We start from the raw sequence: 26,998 nt of genomic DNA, 5'->3' as shown, positions 1-26,998 counted from the left end.
TTATGCTTCATCCCAAAGCAGGTGATTTATCATGATTCCAGAGATATCACACAGGAAGACAGTCAAAACATCACTCAGAATAGCCCAGCTGGTATTTCTACCAAGAGTAGTGAAATCCTGGACCTTCCTTTCATCAATTCATTTATTATGTCTTCAAATCAAATTTTTTAGAACATCTTATATAAGTCAGGTAGATATTTAGATATTTTTTATCTCATTCTGTGATGAGTTATTCTAAGCAATCCCTTGGACATTTTCCAAAAAACCCACTACTTATAATTGTTCTTCTATTACACTCAGTTTTACTTCCTAGAGTTTTTCTCATTTTATATTCTATCTGTATAGTCTGAAGAAATGAATATCTAATACTAGTGTGATTTCAGACATTAGAAGAAAGAGAAGATATTTTATTTTTGAGGTATTATTTTCTTTGCTGGGACCCTTTTAACAGAGAAAACCTCTGTTTCGACTCTGAAATACAGACCTTTTCCAATGGCCTTAAGCATCCTGGTATATCTTGCATGAAATCATCACATGAAGAATCTTTTCAATTTAATTTCTAAGGTGGAAATATTTCCACGAGTCAAGTAATCTCTGGTATCTTTAGTGGCTGGGAAATATGAGAAACATTATTATTATTTTTGCTGTCTCTGAAATCATATTATTCAGTTTTCTTTATGACCCATAGGCAACATGGTTCCTTTGCTTGGAAGAAATTATTCATCAATATTATTTCCTCCCAAGCTCTGTTCTTTTATCTTCAGGAGATAAGGGATGTGTCTCAAGATGAGAATTAGGAAACTCTGTGGATATTGTGTGCAAATCACTATTCATGAGTGAAAGTAAAACAATCATTTGGAAAATACACTCTTCAAATGCTTTCTTAACATCCATGTATTTCCAGGTACAGTATTCACTTTGCGGGTACAGAATCCAGAGAAACTGTTTGTGATCCAGTGAAAATGGGATTTAACCAACTCTAATCTGAAACAATTTCTCCACTTTTATCAAAGGAGCATAGGATGAGCCTGAAAACTAAGCCAACAATATTCAAAAGTTATCCTGGTAAGAGGTAGATACCTGGGTGTCAGAGCAAGATAAAATGATCAAACTCTGGGTGATGAAAGGTAAGTCCAGTTTAACTGTAAAACTGAAACCATATTACAGCCCATTGTTTCTATCTACTTGCTTGTCAATATTCTTTTGACATTTTGGAAAATATTTGAAAACTAACTCGTCCTTATGATGTGGATGGTAGGGAAGGGAATAAATTAACTCTTGATAGGCCAGTCCATTGCCCTACTTCCTTCCAGAGAAACTTGCTTCCACACACTCATTTACAGTCAATATTTATACCATCACCACCAAAATACTTTTTCAGAGTCTCTATCTTTATTCTTATCCTTTCTCCTTGTTTAGTCAACTATGCCCATTCCAGGGGCTCTTCAAATGAATTAAGAATTCTAGTCTCTCGAATCCATCATTTTTTCACTATCCATGTCATTCGTATCTTCAACTCACCTCATAAGACCAAAATAAAACAGAAGAAAAACTTGACAGCCTGGGTCATAGGGGGAGGAATGATCAATGCAGGCAGTGGGCTGGTCTAATGACAGACATGTGGCATTTACCAAAGTTGTTGTGGTGTCTCTATCAACAGTCAATGAAATTTGGATTCCATGATTATCATGAAATAATATATTTGAAGAAGAGAAGTAATGCATTCAATAAGTTGGGAACCGAAGAGGGAGTTTTATCATTTTTCTTTCATCCACTCCAAGGGAAAGATCCTTATATTAGCCATGCAAAATGTCAGTGCTCTCACTGATTTCATCCTCCTTGGACTGTCTGCTGATGCCCAGATCCAAATTGTACTCTTTGTGCTGTTCCTTGTGATTTTCCTCCTGACCCTGACAGGGAACTTCATGATGCTGTTGGTGATAATGGCTGATGCTCACCTCCATTCACCCATGTACTTCTTCCTGGGTCACCTTTCTTTCCTGGATCTTTGGTATTCATCAGTCTCTGTGCCTAAGATGCTGGAAAACCTCATGTCTAAGACAAAAACGATCTCTATGGAGGGTTGCCTGGCCCAGGCCTTCTTTGTGTTTGCCAACGGGGCCACTGAAGCCTGCCTGCTTGCAGTCATGGCCTATGACCGATATGCTGCCATTTGCCACCCTCTGCTGTATGGACAGATAATGAGCAAGCAGCTCTGTGAGGGGCTTGCATGGGGGTCATGGAGCCTGGCCTTCCTGAATGCACTCATTAATATCCTTATAGCTGTGAATTTGGACTTCTGTGAGTATAGAACCATCCACCACTACATGTGTGAGCTCCCTATTCTTTTCCATCTCTCCTGCTCTAATGTCCAGACCAATATCATTGTCATGCTCTGTTCTTCTCTCATAATTGCCTTTGTGACCTTTCTCCTGATTTTATCCTCCTATGGCTACATTGTCTCCACCATCCTGAGCATCAGCTCCACCACAGGCAGAAGCAAGGCCTTCTCCACCTGCTCCTCTCATCTCACTGTAGTGCTCTTGTATTTTGGCTCAGCATGCTTACGCTATACCATACCAGCCTCAGGTTCTCCCTTGGAGTCAATCTTTTCTTTGCAGTACAGCATAATTACTCCCATGCTGAATCCCCTCATCTACAGCCTGAAAAACAAGGAGGTGAAGATAGCTGTAAGAAAATTGTTTGGAAAATATTGCCAGCATTGTAAAGTAGTTGGTCATAGACACAGGTGAAGGAGAAACTTGAGAAAACTGAAGCTAAGATATAGAGAGATTGAACCCACATGCCATCAGAGCCTGATGCTGTGTGAAAACAGGGCCTTTTTCTCAGCAATGCCATTTTCCTTGGTTGCTTTAAGATTAATCCTGCACAGAGACAAAGCATTGACTCAACTGACTCTTTCTCTTGAAATTACTTTAAAATGTGTTGATTTATTATTTACATTGTAGTGGACATTTGTGTTTGCTGCCCTGAATGCTTTCTGCTTTCTCTTAATAACAGGACCAACTCTCCTTTTGGCAAAATTCCACTATGCATTACATATGCATTACTAGCACTGACAATCAAAGTGTCCTGCCCTCTACTACAATGGGACTGATTATGGAATCTGGGTGGGCTGCTAATTCTATTACAACCCCCACATGCAATGACTGGCCCAGGAGTATGGTAAATTAATTGCAAAAGTGGCTCAAATTCTTTATCTTCCTCTGTATCCAAACCCTTTGCAATGTGACTTTTCAGCTCTTCTTATGAAGAGGTCTATTTTCTTGGCCCTTAAATCTGGGATGAACTTATGATTTGTTCAGGCCAAAGAATGCTAGCTTTGAGCCTTAGATGGTTTTGCACATTTCCTCTGTCTTAGCCTCCTGCCTCTGTCATGAGAACAAGTTGAAGCTAGCCTAGAAGAAGATGAGAGACCAAGATATACTCACTTGAACCCCAACATGTGAGAGTCCAGTGAGGGTTAGTAATGCTGCCTACTCTACCCATAGAGGATTGTAGTACATGAGCAAACTCAGCCAAGATGAGAACTAACCAATCTATACATTCATGAATAATAATAAATGTTTACTAGTTGAAGTTAATTATTTTTTTTTCTCGTGATTTTTTACCAGCCTTTCTGAGTTGGCTAGACTCTTTTCAAGATGATATATTTTGTCTTCATTATCTGACGTTCTGGCTTCTACTTGCTCCACTCTGTTAGTGATACTCTCAATTGAGTTTTTAATTTGGTTTATCGTTTCCTTCATTTCTAGAATTATTGTTTGATTTTTTTTATAATCTCTATCTCCTGATAAAGATGCTTAACTTCTTCTTTTATCTGTTTATGTAATTCATTCTCAATGTGTTCTTTCGCTGCTTGAATTTGCTGTCTTGTATCCTCTTTAAGGTTCCATTCCATCTGTCTAAGGTGTTCCTTGAGTTCTTTATATGACCATTTTTCTGATGACTCTAGGTCCTCCTGAATATTTAGGCTGTCCTGCATTGTTTGTACTCCTTTTCTTCCTTGCTTTTTGAAGCTGCTCATGTTACTTCTTGTTCTGTTTGACTGCTGAGTTACTGTTTACTCCTATAAATTTATTTGATGCTTGGGAGGAAAGGTATTAGAAGGGAAGGGAAGAAGTCACTAAAGAGAATGAGAGTAAGCAGGTAGAATTCAAGGAAGGGGGATAAGAAAAATGAAAAGACAAAAGAAGAAAAAATAGGAAATAAAAAAATAAAAAAAATAAAAAATAATAATAATAATAATAATTAAAATTAAAATTAGAAGAAAAAAAATTTTAAAAAATTGTAAAAAAATAATTAAAAAAACAACAAGAAAGAAAAATGAAAATGAAAGAAAAACCCAAATCAAAAAAAAAAAGAGAAAAGAAAAAAAAGGAAAAAAAAACACTAATAAATGCAGTCTTAGAGTTTGATTAACTTCTCTTCCAGTAGGTGGCGCTGTGCCCACCAGGCCAAGTTTCTCCTGTCAATACGCAGGAAGCAATCACTGTGCAGGAGCTCCTCCCAGACTGGGCGAGTCTCCAATCCTGAGTGTCTAGGGCCTCCTCTTGTGTCTAGTCACTTCCCACTTTTCCTCTAGCCAGGCCCCTCTCACAGTGCCGCTCATCACAATACTGGCTACACGCCAGGTCTGCTGCTCCCGGGAGCCCTGTTTTCATGAACGACTGGGCACACTCTCCCTGTTTGCCATTCCCTCAGACCCTAAGTTTGTAGAGCTTGGGGTTGAGAATCCTCAGCAAATTTTACTTGCCCTCCGGTAGCCACTCCCCCAGTAGCTGGTGCAAGAGACCTCAGCAGTCAGCCCTGGTGGGAGCGGTAGTTCCGCACCGCGGGTCCCGCACCACCTCTGATTCCCTCGGGCTGGCTGTCGCACTCACGGGAGAGCTGGGAGGGGCCCTTAAGGTTTCCCTGATATGTGGAGAGGGAAGGCTAGGGGATTACACACCTGTAGCCGCAGGTTTCAATGAAGTTATCTCCTCCACTGAAGTCTGATGACGTCAGTTCTCTGCCATAGTGGTGTCTCTTGCAAATGGCGACAGTTCGTTTCCCTTTGCCGGGCGACCAATGCAACGGGTGGGTCCTTACTGTCTCTCCCAAGCCCCGTTTCAAACCTGTGGCCACTACTTATGAAGGCTCGGTAGGCATTTACCTCCGTAGGATGAGAAGGGCTGACCAGTTGTTTCAGCCGGTTGGATTAATGCTGAGTCACAGCTGTTTGTCTGCGGGAAGCAGGTGAACGGGAGTTTGAATTCAGCCGATCCAGGCTCAGTGTGTGTTCTGAGAGGCCCAGACTGTTCGCCCCAGATCCACGTCAGCTCAGCATTGCCTAGTGATCCTGAGCAAACAGATTCAGGTTGTTTACGACTCCCTATGCCCACACAGCTGAAGAGGTCAGAGACCTGATCTCTCCGCGCCCGCCGCCATGTTGGAATCCTCTCTCGAGTTTGTGCCGAAGTTAATTATTTTTGAATTAGTTCTTTATGCAACATTATTTTAGCAGTAGATCACCTATGCAATAATACAAAAGTTATCATAACCCAAACTAGGAAAAAAAAAGAATTTTTCCTTCAGGGAATTTATATATTGACCAGTGACAAACAAAAGGAGAAGGTGGTTGGAAGTAAGACAATCTAAAGACGGGGCCCTAATGAGACTGTCCATGAATCTCTGTACTGAGATCAGAAGTGGTCATTTTCTTATCCATAATTAAGCATTTTAAAGATGCTTATGCCAAGAATTCAGCTAAATGGTTCATACATAATCCTATTTCTGATTTCAACAAGCCTAAAAGGTATTATATTTCAGATGGATAAATAGAGATGTTGAGATGTAAAACCTGCCCAAGATCACAAAGAAAATAAAGCTCAAAGCCAAGATTTTAAGCCATGAATTCTAAATTGAGAATCTGGGTTCTTAATCACCTCTTTGCTCTACATTACCCTTAGCTTGTTAGTTGCCAACTATCCATTGCAAAAATATTCATTTTGCCTGATGAACACCAAGATTAGATTATCTTGATGGCATAAAAATCCAAACTGATATTGAAATAGTTTGCTGTGTCTGTTGTAGTATATCTTGTCTCCCTCCCATTATATTATCTTACTTTCTATTCTTAAATTATTTTCTCAATTTTGTGTAAGGAAGTCAGAGTCAATTTCTATAGCTTGGAACAAAAGAAAATATTATATTCTTGAAATTAAGGAAGAAAGCATAATAGGTGACTATTTCATGGAAATGTACGGGTAATTTTAATTCATTATTGTGCCAGAATCAAACTAAAAAGAAAAATACTTCTAATTATATTCTGTAATGAGAAAGAAGCATCTTCTCATATGGAATGGAGAAAACACACCTTTATTGTATCATCTTTGTCCATCTGAGGTTATGAGCATACTGGTAAGAATTACTATTATTGACCACTTTATAGATAACATTGGAAATTTCAAGTAAGACAAACTTGTCTCCAAATTCTAGCCTTAATGATAAGAATAAACTTCAAGGTTTTTCATTTACATGTGAAAATTTATTGTATAGGGCTGATACAATTCCCAAATAATACAGATTATTGATTCCATGGCTTGCAACACGTTTTGAATTCATTATTGTACATGCATCTATGACTATTCAGAGAAGCAAAGCCACAAGAATGTCACAGGATAAGTGATGCAGAACAGCAGTTAGGTCTTATCATTGGGGGATGAGCCAGGAAAGTGAAGTTCTGGAAGAGTGAATTGGGGGGTCAAAGAAGTCACTATCCAGCTCTATCCAGAACAGATGGACATCTCAGAGCTTTTCAGAGAAATATGAAGTCACACACATCTGCTGCCAACTTAGGACCACAAGGAAGGAGGTCTTCAAGATCTGGGGAATAGTTGAAATATAGTGTTCCGTCCAAGGATAGTAATCATAGTGTTGTGCTTTTATAATTTTTAACTATTTTGTGACATAATATATACATATGTATATTTGAACATTTAACTAAATGTTAAAGGAAATTATATAAATGGCAAGGTCTTCTATTTTTTATTTTATTATGGCTTTCCAACACTTTCTTTCTCTCCTCATATACTTTATTCACATCATCCCATCATAGTAACTCATATTAACAATCCAGTACAATAAATATTTCAATGTATATCATCAAATTCTTTCAATCATATACAATCACATATCGATGTATGTGAATATATGTGCATTTATTTATGCAAATATATAGAGTTTGCTGTGCCTGTGTATGAAGAGGTGATCAGCCCCTCGCTAGGGGGTTCTTCCTGCCAATGAGGGTGTTAACCACTTAAGAAATTAAAGTCTTGCCGCAGTCTTGGCTGGGCACAGAATCACGAGCCAGTCAAGCAGGAACAAAACTTTATTTTGAAAAAGCCGCCGCAGGCAAGCCAAACCCGGTCCTCCCACGCGGGCGTCTGCCGGAACCGCGCGCCTCCCCGAGCCAGGGTCCCGGACCTTCCCCGGAATTTCCTCCTACTATCTTTCCCCAACCAATGGGAACTCTCCAGCAGTCCGGTAACTTGAGTCCTGTAGCAAGCCAAGGTGAACAGCAGGAGCCCAATTTGCATATGAATGTAAATCTTAGCATAATAATACCTCAGTGGCTAGTTGGCGTCACTTTACAACCAAAGGTGCCATTTATATTTTGTTTGTGGCTCCTAGCATCTGCCCCCTTCTGTTTAATTAAGCAACAAGCAATGTGGCTATGGACCGTGCCTGGTAGGTTGTCCAATTTAACATATGGTTCTTACCCGTCATGGGAGAACTGACCTTTAGGCGTCAGCTTCCTGTCTTAGGTTGAATCCATTGTAATCAGATCAACCCGTCACTGACTACCGTTCCAGCATTCAGCCATGCTTGTGGATAGGCCTATGCACCAGTGGGGGGGGTGAGGTTCTTGCCTCACCTCTGTTGGCCCCCAAATTTTGCCTTGGTGCCAGTGGGGGGGTGAGGTTCTTTGCCTCACCTCTGTTGGCCCCCAAATTTTAGACCATCACTAGTAGAAGGGAGGAGGATACAGAAATGCCACGACATTAAGCCAATTGATGGCTCCTTGGAAAAATTGCGTCACTGGTGACACCATCAGCAAAGATATGCCAGTATTACCACAATAAACATGGGGTGAGCTGGCAAGGAAATTGCATCACTGGTGACACCATCAGCAAAGATATGCCAGCAGTACCACAATTCGGTGCACCAGATGATATTTCACAATGTATGCAACTGATATATAGTCCAGGCAAGTTCTGGAAGCAGTTCAAATTGGAGGAGTCTATCAATGTGTCCATTTCCTCCCAAAGTAAATCAAGTCTTTGATAGCATTACTTGTTGAGTTATATTCATTGATGCATCAGTTTATACAGTTTACTGTGATTGCTATCATAGAAGCTGTAGTTTGGTTTTATCTTAGTCTTCACCGGCACTGGGATGGAGATGGGAATTCTGGCAATGATGCTAAAGAGACATTATCCTGAACAGAATTATTAAATATAATAAAAAGGAAAGGTGAAAGTAAACAAACAGATCTGTTAAACTCCTTTAAAAACAATCCTTAACAGCTGTTTACCAAATTTAAATTAGCAAACAAACAGATCTGTTAACCATCTTTAAAAACAATCATTAACAGCTGTTCACCTAATTTAAATTAAACCATATAAATCACGTGAATAAAGAAAAAATTTGGATCCATTTTTTCATGAGCGCTCCTCATATAAGAAATATGGACATACATACATACAGACATACAACACAAAACAGAAGTGTGCACACAACATACAACACATAAGACAATAGTAAATAAAGGCCTTGTAACTATACCTAGGTGAAATCTCCATTGCAATGTTTAAAAACTCCACAGTCAAAAAATAAAACACAGTCAAAAAATAAAACTGATCAGAAAAACATTAACCTAGGTTTGTATGAGCTCAAAAAATAAATAAATAAATAAAATAAAATAAAATAGAACTTTATGGTGTGGGAAAAATGCAATAATAAAATAGATATTGAAAAAAAAAAAAAAACCTTGGTTAATCACTGCCGCAGATGTAAGAATAGCCAAGCTGGAGCTCTGGATGTCAGCTGTTATGAATTTGAGTCAAATCATCTTCTTTTTCTGTAGAAATTGTTTTAGTTAATCTCTCTGGAATCCAAATCGGTTGTTGTTCATCCTGTGGGAAAACACAGACAGCACCCCGATTCCATACTATGACTGGATCGGGGCCTTTCCATTGTCCTGTTAGAATATCTTTCCAAAGTACCTTAGGCTTATGTACATTTTTGGGGTACAAGTGTCTTTCCGCAGCACTAAGTCCCGATGAATCTAAATTTAAAAAGTTTAGAGTAAAAAGGGTTATTTTAAGTTTATCTTTGGGGGATATATACCCCTTTCCAATTCCCTCCTTTTGTTTTAATAAGTACATTTTAATAGTTTGATGAGCTCTTTCAACTATGCCTTGTCCTTGTGGATTGTATGGAATTCCTGTTATGTGAGTAATACCAAATGATGAGCAAAATTGTTTAAAAGAGGTGGAAGTATAACCAGGACCATTGTCCGTTTTTAACTGTTTTGGAACACCCACAGTGGCAAAATTTTGTAAGCAATGAGCTATAACATCTTTAGTTTTTTCTCCGGCATGAAGGGAGCCCATCAAAAATCCGGAAGAGGTATCAACTGTAACATGTAAATATTTTAATTTTCCAAATTCTGGCAAGTGTGTGACGTCCATCTGCCAAATATGGTTAGGTATCAGTCCTCTAGGATTGACTCCAAGATTAACTTGTGGTAAAAATGTCACACAATTTTGACATTGTTTTATTATATGTCTGGCTTGTTCTTTAGTTATTTTAAAACGTTTTTGTAAAGTATTAGCATTGACATGGAACCTTTTATGAAAATTTATAGCTTCTTCTATTGTGGAGAAAATATGTATGTCATGTGTAGATTTATCTGCTAGTTCATTGCCCATACTAAGGGCTCCAGGCAATCCTGTATGTGCCCTGATATGACCTATAAAGAATGGATCTTTTCGGTCCCAGATTAGACTTTGTATAGCAGAAAACAAAGAGAAAACAGTAGAAGAAGGTGAAATCCTACCAGCATCTTCAAGGGATATTATAGCATTAACTACATACTGACTATCAGAAAATAAATTAAATACAGAATCTTTAAACATCATAAAAGCTTGTAATACTGCATTAAGCTCTACCTTTTGAGCTGATTGTTTGGGAACTAAAAATGTAAAAGTTTGATCAGGAGTAGCTACTGCTGCTGTACCATTGTTTGACCCATCAGTGAATATATTTGGAGCATTTATGATAGGGGTTTTTCTTGTCATTTTTGGAAAAACTACAGGATGCTTAGACCAAAAAGACAACAAAGGATTAGATGGTAAGTGATTATCAAATGAAACACTAGTTTTACACATGATTATTGCCCAAGTATTTAACTCATTAGCTAACTCATCAATTTGATCCATAGTATATGGAGTGATAATTTTATTGGGAGAAATCCCAAATACTCCCTTAGCTGCTTTTATTCCTTTGAGTATTAATTGTCCTACAGCCTCAGGATATCTAGTAAGAATAGTGTTAGGAGAATAAGATAAATGTATCCACAATAATGGACCTTCCTGCCAAAATACTCCTGTAGGAATATTTTTTGTTGGTAGTACAATAAATAATAAAGGCAAACTTATATCAATTCTATCCAAATGCATATTTTCCATATACGTTTCAATGATTTTTAATGTTTTTCTTGCTTCAGGCGTTAACATGCGGGGTGAATTTGGATCTGATGGACCTTTTAGAATATCAAATAAAGGTCCTAACTCTCCTGTTGGTATGCCTAGATAAGGCCTTATCCAATTTATGTCTCCCAATAACTTTTGAAAGTCATTAAGTGATTTGAGTTGATCTACTCGTATTTGAATTTTTGGTGGACGGACCATGGTTGAGGATAATAGAACTCCTAAATAATTAATTGGAAGATTTAATTGTACTTTATCTATTGCTATCTCTAGATTATAATTTTTCAATAAGTTTGTAAGTGTGGCATAACATTCTAGTAATGTGTTTTTATCTTTATGTGCCAATAACACATCATCCATATAGTGAAATATTTGTAGTTCAGGATTTTGGTTTCTAAGTGGCTGGATTGCTTTATTAACATAAATTTGACACATAGTTGGGCTGTTAGCCATCCCTTGAGGGAGTACTTTCCATTCATATCTCTGATCAGGACCTTCATGATTCAGTGCAGGGATAGTAAATGCAAAATGTGGACTATCCTCGGGATGAATTGGAATTGAAAAGAAACAATCTTTAATATCTATAGCTAAAACATGCCAGGTTTTTGGTAAAGCAGACAATTGAGGAATCCCTGATTGAGCAGGTCCCATAATAACCATCTCATTATTAATGGCTCTTAAATCTTGTAATAATCTCCATTTACCAGATTTCTTTTTAATGACAAAAATGGGAGTATTATGGGGAGATACGGAAGGTTGTATATGTCCTTCCGCTAATTGTTGTCTGACCAAGTCATGGGCTACTTGTATCTTTTCTTTAGTCAGGGGCCACTGAGGAACCCACACTGGTCTTTCTGATTTCCAAGTAATTTTGATTGTCTCAGTGGCCCTTTCTGAAAACCCAATTCGTGTCTATTTTTTTCTTGATCTATTTGAATAGGTGCTGTTATACCTTGTTCTTGTTCTCTTAATCTTTTTTCTTTCCTAAAGCCTTGTTTAGCCCTAGTAGTGGGCGCATTAGGATTGATGTTATTTGTTAATGTCAATCCTAATTGATCTAGGACATCTCGTCCCCATAAATTTACGGGAAGATGATCTAATACATAGGGCTGTATAGTTCCTTCACATCCTTCAGGATCCCTCCAATCTAATACCATAGCACTTCTATGGGGATTAGTCGCCACTCCTAGGCCTCGAAGCGTTTGAGTGGCTTGTTGTAATGGCCAATGTTTTGGCCATTCTTGACGAGAGATGACACTAAGGTCAGCTCCTGTGTCCAGCAGCCCATTAAAGTTATGTCCTTGTATATTTAATTTTAGCATTGGGCGAGAATCTAAATTCAAAGACAGCATAGCCCAATCTACACCTGTGGAGCCTAATCCCTTGGAACCTCTTTCTACATTACGACTGGAAAATTTATCATGCAGGCTGGGTATTATTAATAACTGTGCTATTCTATCTCCTGGTGAAATTACTGATATACCTCTTGGAGAACTAGCTATAATTTTTATTTCACCCTCATAATCGGGATCAATTACCCCAGGACTTATCGTAAGTCCTTTTAGTGTAGAAGAACTGCGTCCCAATAATAAGCCTACTGTTCCCTGGGGAAGAGGTCCTTTTACTCCTGTGGGAATGATTTGAACTCCCATCTCTGGAGTTAGTACTGCTCTGGCAGAGGAGCAGATGTCCAGCCCTGCGCTCCCTCTAGTTTGTCTGATGAGGGATTTAATGGATAATGCGTCCTGGGCACTACCTTGATGGTGCTGTTGGGTTCCTCCATTGCCCCATATATTTGTGGTTTTGGGCCCCGGGGCATTGGGCCCTCTAGTCCGTTTTTTGGCAACGGAGCCTGATACCTTTCTCCATGATATCGTGGGTAAACACTTGGTCTTTGTCCGTTTTTTGATAACGGAATACCCTCTATGGTGGTTTGAGAACGGCATTCATTAGCCCAATGTTTCCCTCTATGGCATCGTGGGCAAATACCCGGTATTCTATTCCTTTGATACCCCGCTTTGTTAAACCCTCCTCTTATGGGGCAACTCCTTTTAAAATGTCCTGTTTGATTACAATTATAGCATGTTTTTGGCCTGGCATCTAAAGCCTGTTGTACTGCTGCTAAGACTTGCCCTTGTTCATTAATGTCTCTACATAATTTAATATATGTGTTTAAATCTTCATGTCTCCATGGTCTAATGACCTCTCTGCAGCAACGATTTGCTTGGTCATAAGCCAGTTGTTTTATAAATGGCATTACCTGTTCTGTATTACCAAATATCCTAGAGGCTGACTGAATAAGTCTATCTACAAATTCAGCGTAAGGTTCATTAGTTCCTTGTATTACCTTAGATAATTGACCTTGTAAGTCTCCATGCCCCTGTAAAGTTTTCCATGCCCTAACTGCATCTACAGCAATCTGTGCGTATACGCCAGGGTCATATTCAATTTGCTGTCTTTGACCCTCATAAGGTCCCTTCCCCAAAAGCATTTCTATATTTCTTTGAGGATAACCAGCTTCTGCATTTCGCCTAGCTGTCTCCATGCAAAATTCCTCATTGGCAACTTTCCATAATAAATATTGTCCTCCGTTTAGCACAGATCGACACATGTTAGCCCAATCTGCTGGTGTCATGTCCAAGTTGGTAACAGATTCGACCATGCTTATTGTGAAGGGAGCTTGCGGCCCATAGGTCGTTACAGCCTCCTTTAATTGCTTTATTGTTTTGAAATCTAAAGCACGGTGAATTCGTTGCCCTCCTGCCTGCTCAAGTACAGGGCATGCTAATCTTTGGGGTCCTGCCTCAGAATTCCGTCCATCAACTACGGGAGTTGAGGGCCGCTCAGCGGTAGATGGAGCTGTTGGTTGAATTACGCCCTCTGGTGATAGAACGGAGTTAGTAGCAACCTCCTGTTGTAATTCTCCACCTGATGGCTGCTTTTCCTCTAAGCTTGGTTTCTTTAAATTTTCCTCTGTCTGACTAGCTTGAGAGACCTTCTCTTTTGCTTGACCTAGCGTTTTTTCTACCATAGTCTGGACCTCTAACAATTTACTTAGCAGTTTTTCGGTTTGTTTTTTACTGGATTCTAATCTACTATAAAGGTAACGTAACCCAATAAGATAGGATAAAACAAAGCCAAAACAGAATGAAACAAAAACGGAACAGACAATGGTTGTATCAATTTTCTCTTTCTCAGGGCCGAATAACTTCAAACCTTGAGCCAACCATTTTTCCCAGTTCGCCTGAGAAAATTCTAGGGCTAGGGAGCTTGAAATAAAAACAAAATAAATCAAAACAAGAACACATTGTTTTTCTAAATGTTCACCCATTCTGTCGCCTTCCCTCAGGGGCGAGCAGTTTTACTCACCTCTAAGTTTCAGGCGTTCCCCGTGCGGGCCGCCAAATGCCGCAGTCTTGGCTGGGCACAGAATCACGAGCCAGTCAAGCAGGAACAAAACTTTATTTTGAAAAAGCCGCCGCAGGCAAGCCAAACCCGGTCCTCCCACGCGGGCGTCTGCCGGAACCGCGCGCCTCCCCGAGCCAGGGTCCCGGACCTTCCCCGGAATTTCCTCCTACTATCTTTCCCCAACCAATGGGAACTCTCCAGCAGTCCGGTAACTTGAGTCCTGTAGCAAGCCAAGGTGAACAGCAGGAGCCCAATTTGCATATGAATGTAAATCTTAGCATAATAATACCTCAGTGGCTAGTTGGCGTCACTTTACAACCAAAGGTGCCATTTATATTTTGTTTGTGGCTCCTAGCAAAGTCTAGAATAATTAGCGAAGAAAAAAAGACAAAGTTGGAAAGATGGTTTCAAAAAGGTGGAGCCCCTGATAGGCCCAGTCCACATAAGAGCTGGAGCTAGACAATTAGAAAATGACTCCAGTGGTTTATTTAAGGGGGTATGACAAAGGCAGGGATAAGGTTACAGGGGTGAAGCCTTGCTTCCTGATGTCTTCCAGTCAGCAGGTTGATAGGCACTTGGCAGGTCACACCCATCCCAGAATGGCTGCACAGCTATAGCAGGTCATCCCATCTCCAACTTCCCATCCCCAATGCTGTATGGGACCTGGGGCGGAGCTAAATAGGGGTCACAATGTGACTGGATAGTCAACTAGAGGAAATGTCCACTGAAGTTCCCAGACACCAGATTCTCCTATTCATTGCGCTTCGATGCTCAATGTAATCCACACACAGCCCACAGATGGCTCTCGACACCTGTGTTTTTCTAGGAAAGCATATAACAAGTGTTTTAAATTTTGCAACCATTACGTGAAGAAATTGCTCCAAGTCAAGTGATATATTTCTACTTCAGTCTTTTTTAGTTGCCAGCATAATATTTTTATTGTTGGAATGTACAGTAATTTCTTCACTATTGTCCCATAGACAGGCATACACGTTTCTTGTAGTTTTGATACCACAGACAACACTCTAATAAACATTAAATATGTATTCTTATGTTTAGATTATTTTATAAGCTTCATTTTGTATGATTCTAGTGTTAGTTTTTAATTTTTGATTTTCAAAATAAGTTTCACAGAGGTATAACTTACATACAATATAATTCACCAATTTTGAATACAAGTGGATTTAAAAAAATTTTTTTTAGTTGTTGATGGACCTTTGTTTATTTATTTACTTATGGTGCTGAGAATCAAACCTAGTGCCTCACACAGGTTAGGCAAGCATTCTACCACTGAGACACAACCCCAGGCCCCAAATGGATAATTTTTAACAAAGTTAAGTGTAGTAGTACTAACCACCACCACAATCATAATACAGAACATTTCTATTACAACAAAAAGTACACTCAAGTCTTTTTACCATAGATCTCCTCCCACTCCAGGGCTCTTGGCAACCACAGACTAATTCTGAATGACTGTGGTTTTTTCCTTTCATATAAATGGAATCTTACATATAAATAGAACTTATATAAATGGAATCATAATAAACTTGTCATTTGTGTCTGGTATCTTTCCCTCAGCATAGTGATGCTGAAGCAGTGATTCATCCTGCCGTGCACACATATGAACTGAAATCTTTGTGAGGGCGTACATGACCACTTATCTAGGTAAATCCCTGAGAAAAGAATTGCTGTATTGTGTAGTAAGTAAATGTTTAACTTTATAAGAAACTGCTTAACTGCTTTCCAAAGGTTCTGTAAAATTCTATTCCCACCAACAGTATAGAAAAAATCCTGTTGCTCTTCCAATTCTTGCCAATATTTGATATTGAAAACATTTAAAATTGTATAGTTTGCAACACTTGAGTGGGCATATAAAAATGAATTTGTATTTAGAAACCTCTTGAAGAAAACTCTAGATCCAGATGCCCTTATGGTGAATTGTAACAAATATTTATAGAAAGAAATGCTACTAACTGTAAACAGAATCTCCCAAAATATAGAAGAGGAGGAATATTTCCCAATTTACTGTCGAAGGTCCTGATACCAAGATCAAAGAAAACGCCAGGCAAATATACTCATGAATACACACTCAAAATTTCATAACCAAACTTTATCAAGAGAAATCTGGCAATATTTAAATTGGTAATACTTCATGCATAATAATCTTGCATTCTTGGGGTCAGGTGCTGCCTCCAAGAATGCAAGATTGCTTTAACATTCTAAAATGACACAATATAATTCATTTTATTATTAGATCACAAAAGAAAAGCCTATGATCATTTAAACAGATGTAGAAAAATTCTTAGATAATATTCAACTTGTGTAGTTAAAAATAACTCATTAAACTCGGAATAAAAGGGAACATTCTTAACTTTTAAGTAAGCATATACAAAAAAAAAATGTCAAATTACCATATGTCTAAGGGGGGAAAATACTGAGTGTTCTTCCTCTTAGATGAAAAGGAAGGCAAGTATGTCTGCTTTTACTATTTCTAATCAAGACCATAGGATGGTTTTAGCCAGTAAAATAGGGTAGCTGGGGGTGGGAGGAGGGAATGGAAAAAATAAAAACTATATTTACTAATAGAATAATGCAAAATTTTAAAGGAATTTACCAAAAAAACCTAGTAGAAATAATAAGTCAATTTAGCAAAGTCACAAGGTAAAAAGCACAAGATATTGAAAACTTAATTGTATTTCTATATACTAACACACAAACCAAAGTAGATCATTATATTCAATTTATTAGATGAAGCTACAGCGCTTTCCAGTCTAGACTGGGCAACTTCCTTATTTTTTTATTTGGGGGCATTCAGGTGGGTAAAAAACAAATTCTTGATGTTATAATAATTTTTATTTCTCTGAACACTAGTGACTTTTTTTTTGCATATGTTCATTTTCCCGAACCATTTGGTATTGTGTGCTTGTGGCTTTCCATCCTTATCTTTTGCTAAGTTTTCTTTGAGCATTTGAATTTTCCTTTTCTATATGCAAGAGTTCTTGGAATATTTCATACATTATCTCTTTCCAATTTGCTGGAAAATATTTTTTATCTCTATTATTTCACTGTTTTCTATACTTATGGAATATTTCCACCATCCAAAATTTAAAATTGCATATAGCCAGCCGAGTGCACACCCGTAATCCCAGTGGCTCCCTGGTACACGCCCCCCCCACAAAAATGAATAAAGCCAAATACACTTTTTATTATAATCTTCCTATATAAATTTCCTAGCTTTGCTAGGAAGGTCTCCCTTACCTCATAATTATATAGTCTTCAAGCATTCTTCTAACATCTTTTATATAAAAATAAAATAATTAATAAATTATTTAGGTAAATTGTATGAGATGGAAGTATACTGTTTCATGTGTAAATGCATACCACCTCTGACAGATACATTTATTAAAAAAGATTTTCCTTCTTCAAAAAAAGAAATAATTTTTGTCATCTGTGTGACATAGATTGGGAGCTCTGTCCAGGTTTACTATTTTAGAATTTGTCCTTTTCTTTATAAAACATACTAGTTGTTCTAATACCTGGTAAAAGAGATCTCACATGTGTTTAACTTGTCACCATTTTCATGTATATTCTCAATAATTTATTATTGCATTTGAATATTAAGATTTTCTTATCAAATTATGAAAAAAAATTAGGATCCCAGATGAACTTTAATCAGTTGCAAATACTTGAGAAAAACTGATCTTTTCATTTAAAGTCTTTTCAACCCAAACAAGAAATTGTTTCTCAGTCTTTTCAGTAGTGCTTAATGTCCTCTGAAGAAATACTGTTTTCATGTAAAATGTATCTTTTAAGAATTTGAGAGGTTTGTCACCATACTGAGTATGTTTTCCTATTTCTATAATATGAGAAACAATTTCTAGTATGAAAAAAGCTGTTGAATGTAGGGTACTCAGTATTATCAGATACTATATTAAATTTTTCCATATTCACTTTAATACCCTGCTAGATCTCAAATTCTAGAAATTTAAAAAGAATGGCTTCCTGACATGATTAGGTGCAATTAATTAGATGTATTTTGTTCCTATGAGTCTTAGCAGAGAGAGATAATTCTTAAGAAGCAATAATATCCTGATTTATCTTTTGCCTTCTAGATGAAACAGGTAGTGTTACGATGAAGATAGGTGTCCAGGAGTCAGGCAATTAGTAGTAAAAATGGCAGCTTCCTGATTCATCAACTTCTTGCAATGCATTAGCAGGGTTTTCCCAACTGAGACAGAGGCAAATATATTCTCAGGGCAAGAATTTTCACCCTAGAATCTGAAAACAGAGCCTCTTCTTTTAACATATCTCACAATTATTATTTAACAAAATATTTACTCTTTTAAATATATTCTATTGTCTGTATGTGAACATTGATAGACTCACTATCCATATCATGGTGTTCTTTTAAATTCATATTGGTCCAAATGATTTTGTTTTAGAGTCTTTTGGATTTTTTAGGCAAATAAACATATCAATATCACATATGTGTAATTGATCTTATTTTCTAGTGTTCATACAGTAATTTCATTTTTATTTCTATTTTTAAAATTCAACCATTGACAATAACAAAACTGGTTCTAAAAAGAGGATGAGAAACAAACACATTAGAAGAGACACCCAGTGGAAGAGAGAAAGAAGAGTAGATTGTGGGTTTAGAAGAAAATGAGCCAATGGGGCCTTTTAAGAAATGACGATGATAGTGTGCTATTAGCTAAGACATTATGTTTAACTCAATGCAATGTGTATGAGTTATAATTAAATCCACCAATCAATATATACTGTCACAGCAAATGTTCATCTGAGCTAAACAGGCAAGGAAGACTTTGAAGACTATTGTAATAGAGAGGAGAAAGAGACTGAACTCAACTCCACTGAAACAATGAGAATTTTAAGCACTGGGGTTAGTAGAAAAGTACTGAAAGACGTTATCAGGAAGGTCAATCAATGGGATGTGTCCAGCACAATGAATTATTTCTGAGTTTTCAAATGTTTTTTTTTTCCTCTCTCTCTCTCTCTCTTTCTCTCTGTGATTAGGCCATCTGTGCTTGCTAATTGGCATCTATTTAAGTTAGGCTCCTACCCTCCCACAGAGACTGAGAGATAGGGATGGTTTGTCCTTTGATGTTTGCATTTCAAAGAGATAGTTCCTAGGTCCTTGAGAAAGGCACTTACAGGGTTGTAAAATTGACAAGAGGCTGGAAGAATATTTACATACAATTCAAAGAGGTAGAGAAGTAATTTATCAAGTTTTCTTAAGTGAATGCTTTAAGAAAACAGTGACCAAAGGTCTGTACTCAACGGTTTTTTAAGTTAAACTAAGAGGAATGTAAAGACTGTCTTGGTCAATACACACCTACAAGAAAATTTCTAAGATAATAAGATCAAAACAAGCATTTAGATGGACTCTAAGGAATTTAAGGCATTTACTCAGCTGTCTCCTGAGCCTGCAGGCTCAGCTCCCGCCCAATGGCTATCCAAGTGTAGCTGCTTTCCTGAATGTTTCTGAGAAGTCTTTATCTGAATAACACCTGTGGGAAAAATATTTAGAACAATGGGGGGGGGTGGGAACAGTGTGGCGGTAGTTGAGATAGTCTGAATAATCGTTCACATATTTATATATTGAGAATCAGATCTACTCAAAATTGTATTTTTTCTTTCTTTCTTTTTTTTCTTTCTGCATTCACAGCATCCAAAGCTTAGAAGAATCTAGAAAAAGACTTTAAGATCTTGGTCTGGACGGCTCCTGACACAATGCCTTGGCCTGTTTTCTGTTGCTTTGGCGGAATATTTGAGACTTGATTTGATAATTCATAAAGGAAAGCATATGTAGGTACACAGTTCTGGGGGCTGGGAAATCCATAGCATGGTGTTGGCATCTGCTTGGTTTCTGGTGCTGCTTCAACTCATGGAGGAAAGTGGAAGGGCAGGTGGGTGTGTGCAAAAGAGACAAAATATAAGGAACAGCATTGCTTTACAACAACTCACGCTTGTAGTAACTAATCCAGTCATGTGAGAGCATGAACTTACTCACTACTGGGAGAATTAACCCAGTTATTTAATCCAGAGAGGGAAATTCATCCATGCATGAGGGCGCCATCCCCTGACTCAAACAACCTCCACCTTTGCCCCAGTTCCCAATATTGCAGCTTTGAGGAATTAAGGTTCTAACATGAACTTTTGAGGTATGCACTCAAACCATATCACGTATGAACTAATATATTTCTTTTTTCTACTATTGGCATCTCCATGAACAAAAGAGTTCTCTTCCTACAGAGATTTAGTTGTTCTTTGCTGCCTGCATGATGGTTTGTTGAGACATTCATCTGACAAGTCAGAGCATCTGGAAGCTTTCTCCACTGGGGAGGACAGAAACTAGATCTGCCTTTGTATCCCCAGCCAGCTTCTGAGCCGCTTGTGACTTCCCATTAAGCCTTCCTCTTGGTGCCTCCCTGGCTCTGTGCTTTGGTCTTTGAACTCTTCTAAATCTCTCATCTTGTAAGGGATTCACCCTGTTCACATCCCACGCAACTCCATTTCTCACTCCTTGATCTGGTTTATATTTCTCTGTTCATTAACATGTTCTGATTTGCCCCCAGAATTGATTCTTCTTTTGGGGGAGTAATATCTATACATTAAAATTAAGGCAGTTAGTAACATAAATGTAATCAGAACCAATTGACGAAAGTATGCTGAGCACTGCACATCAGTTATCTAAATAAATTCTTAAACCATACAAGAGAGATGCTGTTACATGCCTTTTTTAAAAAACTAGAGAAATTGAAATACGAAAAACTTTTTTTCCAAAGATCATACAGCTAGTAGGAGACCCCTAGAATTAATAACTTGATTCTAGTCTGTTTTCAAGGTCATCTTTATTTTTGTATGTCCTGTTTCGTCCTTGGCCTCTCTGGGACAGTCTCCAGTTCTTTAGGGCTGTGAACCTTCAGGGAAGCTAAGATTAGAGTTGTGGCACTGCACAGTCTGGAAAGAATAGAAGAAAGGACATCACAAAGATATTTTGAGTTCCCTATGGCTCACTAGATCATTAACCAACATCCCACTCCTATGAACTGCAGAGCATTAATTTTCTGCTGTTATGATAACCTCCAATTCTGTTCACCTGTCAGGACTGTGGGTTACAGAAAATGAAAATGAAAAAGATTCAGTTATTTTTTGGATAAAATTCTATATAAATGAACTTTGTCTCGAATGCCTTCCTATCTCTGCTTTTGTTTTACTTCTTGCCAGACCAGTCAGTACATTCCCATAAACCCAGAGATTTCATGCCAGTATAAAGCCCCAAGTTACTCACTGTGATCAATGAAACCTCATGTGTCTTCCATGAACAATGAAACTTCAATCTCTGCCAGGTCATCAAATCTCTATTTCAAGTACTTCTTTAATACCTCATTCTGCAAGGAGCTGTTCTCAAGGATCACTTATTTTAGGCAGGCTGTAACATAAATTCAATCTATGGTTTGTTGCTGTGAATGATTTGCTGTTACCATGTTCCTTGATTCCCTGAGTTCTTTATATTTTTGTTTTGCATGCACAGTCGGAAGAAGTAGGCCTTGAACTAAGAAATTAAAGACAGCTGCTGCAGGAAAAAGAAAGTGAAGGGTTTTTTGGGGGGATATTATTCATAATCCTTTTAGTAGCCCTAAAATAAAAACTTGCTGTTTCAGGATACAAGATCAACACTCATAAATCAATAGCTTGTCTATACTCCAACAGTGATTCAGCTGAGAAAGCAATCAGGAAAACTATTCCCTTCACAATGCCCCCCCCCAAAAAAATAAAATAACTGAAAATTAATCTAAGGAAGTGAAAGATCTCTACAATGAAAACTATAGAACATTGAAGAAATAAATTGAAGAAGAACTTAGAATATAAAAAGGCCTCTCGTGTTTTTGGATAGGCAGAATTAATATTGTCAAAATGGTCATACTACCAAAGGCAATATGCAAATTCAATGAATCCCTATCAAAATACCAATGACATTCTTCACAGAACTAGAAAAAGTAGTCCTTAAATTCATTTTGAAAAATAGGAGACTCAAAATAGCAAAATCAATTTTGAATAAGAAAAGTGACACAGGAGACATCACAATACCTGATCTCAAATTATTCTATAGAGCTATAGTAACAAAACAGCATGGTATTGGCATCAAAGTAGACATTAAGACCAGTGGAATAGAGAAGATAGAGACAAAGCCACATTACTTACAGCCTGATACTTAACAATGGTGCCAAAAATATATGTTATAAAAAGATAGCCTTTTAACAAATGGTGCTGGGAAAACTTCATATCTAGTACAGAAGAATGAAATTAGATCCCTATCTTTCACCTTGCACTAAAGTCAAATCTAAATTGATCAATAACTTAGGAATTAGTCCAGAAAACTTGCGACTGCTAGAAGAAAACATGGAGTCAATACTCTGGCATATAGGTATAGGAACTGACTTCCTCAACAAGACCCCTAAAGCTCAAGAAATAAAGCCAAGAATTTACAAATGGGATGCCATCAAATTAAAAGGCTTCTGACAGCAAAAGAAACAATTAAGAGAGTGAAGAGAGAGCCTACAGAATGGGATAAAATCTTGGCCAGCTACTCCTCTGACAGGGGGTTAATATTCAGAATATATAAAGAAAACATTCAATGCCTAATAATAATAATAATAATAATAATAACCCAACTAATAAATGGGAAAAATAACTAAAAGAAAAAATACAAGGGTCCAATAAGTATATTTAAAAAAAATGTTCAACATCTCTAGCAATCAGGGGAATACAAATCAAAACTACACTAAGATATCATCTCACTTCAAATAGAATGGTATGATCAAGAATGTGAATAATAATAAATGCTGGTGAGGTTGTGGGGAAAATGTATACTCATATATTGTTGGTGGGACTACTTTGGAAATCAATATGAAGATTCCTCAAAAAACTAGAAATGGAACCATCATATGATCCAGCTATCCCACTGTTTGCTATTTATCCAAAAGAATTAAATCGGTATACAATAATAATATAACCACTGCAATGGTTATAGAAGCACAATTTACAATAGCCAAATTATAGAATCCACCCAGATGCCCATCAGTAAAATGATGAATCAAGAAAATGTGGTATGTATACACAATGGAGTTTTACTCAGCCATAAAGAAGAATGAAATAATGGCATTTGCTGGTAAGTGGATGGAAACGGAGAAAATCATGTTGATGAAATAAACCAGACTCATAAAATTAAGGGTTGAATGTTTTCCTTCATATATGGAAGATAGAGCAAAATAAGGGAAGGAAAACAATGGGGGAGGGGATCAATATCATAAAGATATTGGGAAGATCAATGGAGTAGACAGAAGTAGGAGTATGATAGGGGAAAGAAATGTGGAATGAATCTTGCATAATCATGTCACATACATATATTAATGTATCAAATGGAATCTTTTTATGTATATATAGAAAGTACCAATCAAAAATAAATAAATACAGGAGTGAAAGGAAGATCAGTGGAGTAGAGAGAAAAGGGGGAGGGAGGAGGACAGGAAAGAGAAGGGGAAATGGGGATTGAAATTGAATTCCTTATATGTATAATTATGTCAAAAGGAACCCAGATACTATGTATAAATATAATGTTCTAATAAAAATTAGTTTTTAAAAAGTCTCCTGTTTTATTTATAGATGTCGAGTCTCTGAACTGGGTGACATTAGGGCTTGGCACAGTTTGTGAGAAAATATTTTTCAGTTTGGAGAGGTTAGTATGAGGTTGGAAATCTTTTTATTTTTCAGTTTGGAGAGGTTAGTATGAGGTTGGAAATCTTTTCACAGTCTAAATTTACTGGTAGGAGTAAGGTCACATTTAGAGGCTAGGAGGAGAAGGAAAGTGTTATTTGTGCTGTTCCTGAAACCACCTATGGAGCCTTCTCTCTATTCACTGCTGACTCATGCAGACAGACCTGAGATGAAGGACTTCTTGCCTTGATTCCCTCTGCAGCTACATTTCCAGAAGTTATCTCAGGTGAGAGATCAGAGTTCTCATGTAAATGCTTGCTAGTACCCATATGGTTTAAAATGACATTCAGAATTCACCCCTTTCTCTTTGATAGTGTGGAATCTATCTCAAGTTCATACTAATCAGGCTTTGTTCTGCATACTGGGGAGGTCCCTGCTCTTACAGAGCTCACAACCTAGGGAAGGTAAGACCATCAATCAATCAATCAATAACTGAATAATTAAATAGCAAATAGCAATCAGTCAGTTCTATGCTGAGAATTAAAATAGGGTGATGTGGTAAATACTGTCTGACCTTTAATTTAGGTTGAGTGGTCATAGATGACCTTTCCAGATAGTTGTCATTTGAACTAAAATCAATAGCTCCAGCATTTTTAGAAGGAAGGACATTGTGGTTAAAGGAAGGAGTAGCACAGAGGTCTAGGACAGAAGGAACATTAATTAACTAGGGACAGAAAGAGCTGAAACTCAATAAGAGATGGGTGGAAAAAGTCATTAAGGACAAGATCCTGCAATAACCTTCAGATCATGGTGTAAGGGCGGTGTAAGGGCTCTGTATCTGATTCTCAGTGACATGTGAGAGTCTTGAAATATTAACTTGCTGGCTGGGCCCAGTGGTGCATGCCATAATCCCAGTGACTTAGCCCAAAGGCTAAAGCAGGAAAATTATGAGTTCAAAGTCAGCCTCAGCAATCTAGCGAGGTCCTATGCAACTTAGTGAGATCTTGTCTCAAAAACCAAATACAAAATCATAAAAAGGGCTGGGGACATGACTCAGTTTGTTGTAAAGAGCCCCTGGGTCAAATCCCCGGTACATCATCATCATCATCATCATCATCATCATCATCATCATCATCATAAATTAACTTGCCATTCTACAGAGAAGTAATCACAGAAGGATATGAAGAGAATTGGGATAAAACTTAGGAGCTATTGCAGGACCCCTGGTGAAATATGATGGTATTTTTTGTAAGGTTGCTCAGAAAAGGAAAAGAGTAGAGAAATGTGGGATATATTTTGGAAGTATAGTTAAAGTTCTTGCTGCTGCATTAGATATAGACTGAAAAAGATAGAGGAAGTTCAAGCCTAAGTCTTAGGTTTTCATAAGCAACTGAATAGATGATAATACATCATTGACTGAAATCAGGATCATTGGAAATGCACATTAGGAGAGTGAAAACTGAGGGTTGTTTCCTGTTTATTTGACTGCTTTGTTACATTTTGACAAAACTTATTTGATGCGTTTTAAACATTGAAATACAATGTCCACTAATATATATTATTTTAAAGCTGTAGAAATGACCAAGGCTAATATTTGGAGTAGATGGAGGATTTGGAGCTGTAAGATGGCATAGAACATCTAAGGAAATTGCAGTGGAGGTCTTGGCAATGAACTTTAGAACACTCCAACCCTTCTGGTTCAAGCTAAAGACGACCCAGCAAGGGAAACAGCAACAGTCACTGAACAAGGAGGAATGTCAGAAATTTCTATATCACAAAAGCCAAAAAAAAAAAAAAAAAGTGCTTCAAGGAGACTAGGGAGGTCAGCTGTGTTAAGTAAAAAGAAACCAAAAAAGTTACCATTGGATTTTGTACTGTTGGATCTGGAAGTGGCTGAAAACATTGATGAGAGATATTTCATCTTGCTAGAGTAATTGAGGAGAAACTGGTAGGTAAAAAAGTAGAAAGAGCAACCACAGATAACTGTATTGAGAAGTGTTAGTATAAAGGAGATTGGGAAAGTAAAGCAGTGAGTTTAGAGGATATGGAATCAAGTGGAGTTCTTTTTTTTTTTTGCCTTTAAGATGAGAAATATTAAAGCTGTTTTGGTGTTCATGAAAATGGTCACCAAGGTAATAAAACATCAGGATTTTAGGTAGCATGGGGACAAACAAACTTTAAATCACAACAGCTGCTAGAAAATAGTTGAAGACATTTGGAGACTGGAGGAACACTGATGGGAGAGGCTGTACAGGCTTTTGTATTAGGTTGGAGATCAAAATAAATTGTCCATTTAATCCTCTATGTTCCACAGGGTCCTGTGATTCTCGTGTTAAGGCTTGTCTATTCGTATGTATGGGAGAGATGTGAGAGAGTAAGAGTGTGAGCAGGTGTGTAATGAGGATCAGACCCTGTCAATCCTAAGACTGATTTCTGGCTAGTAGAAGGGTTTGCAAGCCTCCTCTTCCCTGGATCACAACAGTAGCAGGAGTAGACGCCCATCCCTAGAACCCAGAGAACAACTTCCACTGCTAATTCCTGGGGATTAATTCCCAGCTATGTAAGGCCCTCATTATTCCCTCTTCTCCCATGGGCCAGCCTGGAACATTTCCCAAGTAGGAAAAGACTAGGAAAAAATAATAAAACCCTACAAGCCAACCAGATGCTCCTCGGAATCAAAAGAGGTAAAGGATGAAGAAGAAAAAGAAGATAGCCAGGGGCTGGGGCTGGGGCTCAGTGGCAGAGAGCTTGCATCACACACGTGAGGTACTGGGTTCGATTCTCAGCATCACATAAAGATAAATGAATAAATAAAGATACTATGTTCATCTAAAACTAAAAAATTTTAAAAAAGAAGAAGAAGATAGCCAAAGCCTTTCAACAGGTACTGACTCAAAGTAGAGCCCACACAGGGCAACATTTTAGGCTTTATCCAAAACTAAACACAAGCTGACTGTTGATGAACTGCATTAACCATACAGTTTTCAATTGTTTAAGAAAGAAAACAGCTTTTCCTGAGACCTAACTGAATTCTTGAAGTATCCTAAATCGTTTTCTCTTGAAGGGAGGCA

The 26,998-nt window shown here is 37.7% G+C and overlaps 1 protein-coding gene across 1 annotated transcript; it reads left to right on the top strand.

Annotated features, from left to right (window-relative positions):
• Positions 1-1,802: 1,802 nt before the first annotated feature.
• Positions 1,803-2,753, top strand: LOC308658218 (olfactory receptor 8S1-like; the record flags this gene model as incomplete). Its single annotated transcript, XM_081310817.1, has 1 exon — positions 1,803-2,753. The coding sequence occupies one exon, from the start codon at positions 1,803-1,805 to the stop codon at positions 2,751-2,753; it is 951 nt and encodes a 316-aa protein (XP_081166943.1).
• Between the last annotated feature and the right edge of the window lie 24,245 nt (positions 2,754-26,998).

The sequence above is a fragment of the Spermophilus citellus genome (assembly GCF_964194105.1).
Source record: "Spermophilus citellus genome assembly, chromosome: 10".
NCBI lineage: Eukaryota > Metazoa > Chordata > Mammalia > Rodentia > Sciuridae > Spermophilus > Spermophilus citellus.
This window is presented reverse-complemented; position numbering and strand designations above follow the sequence as displayed.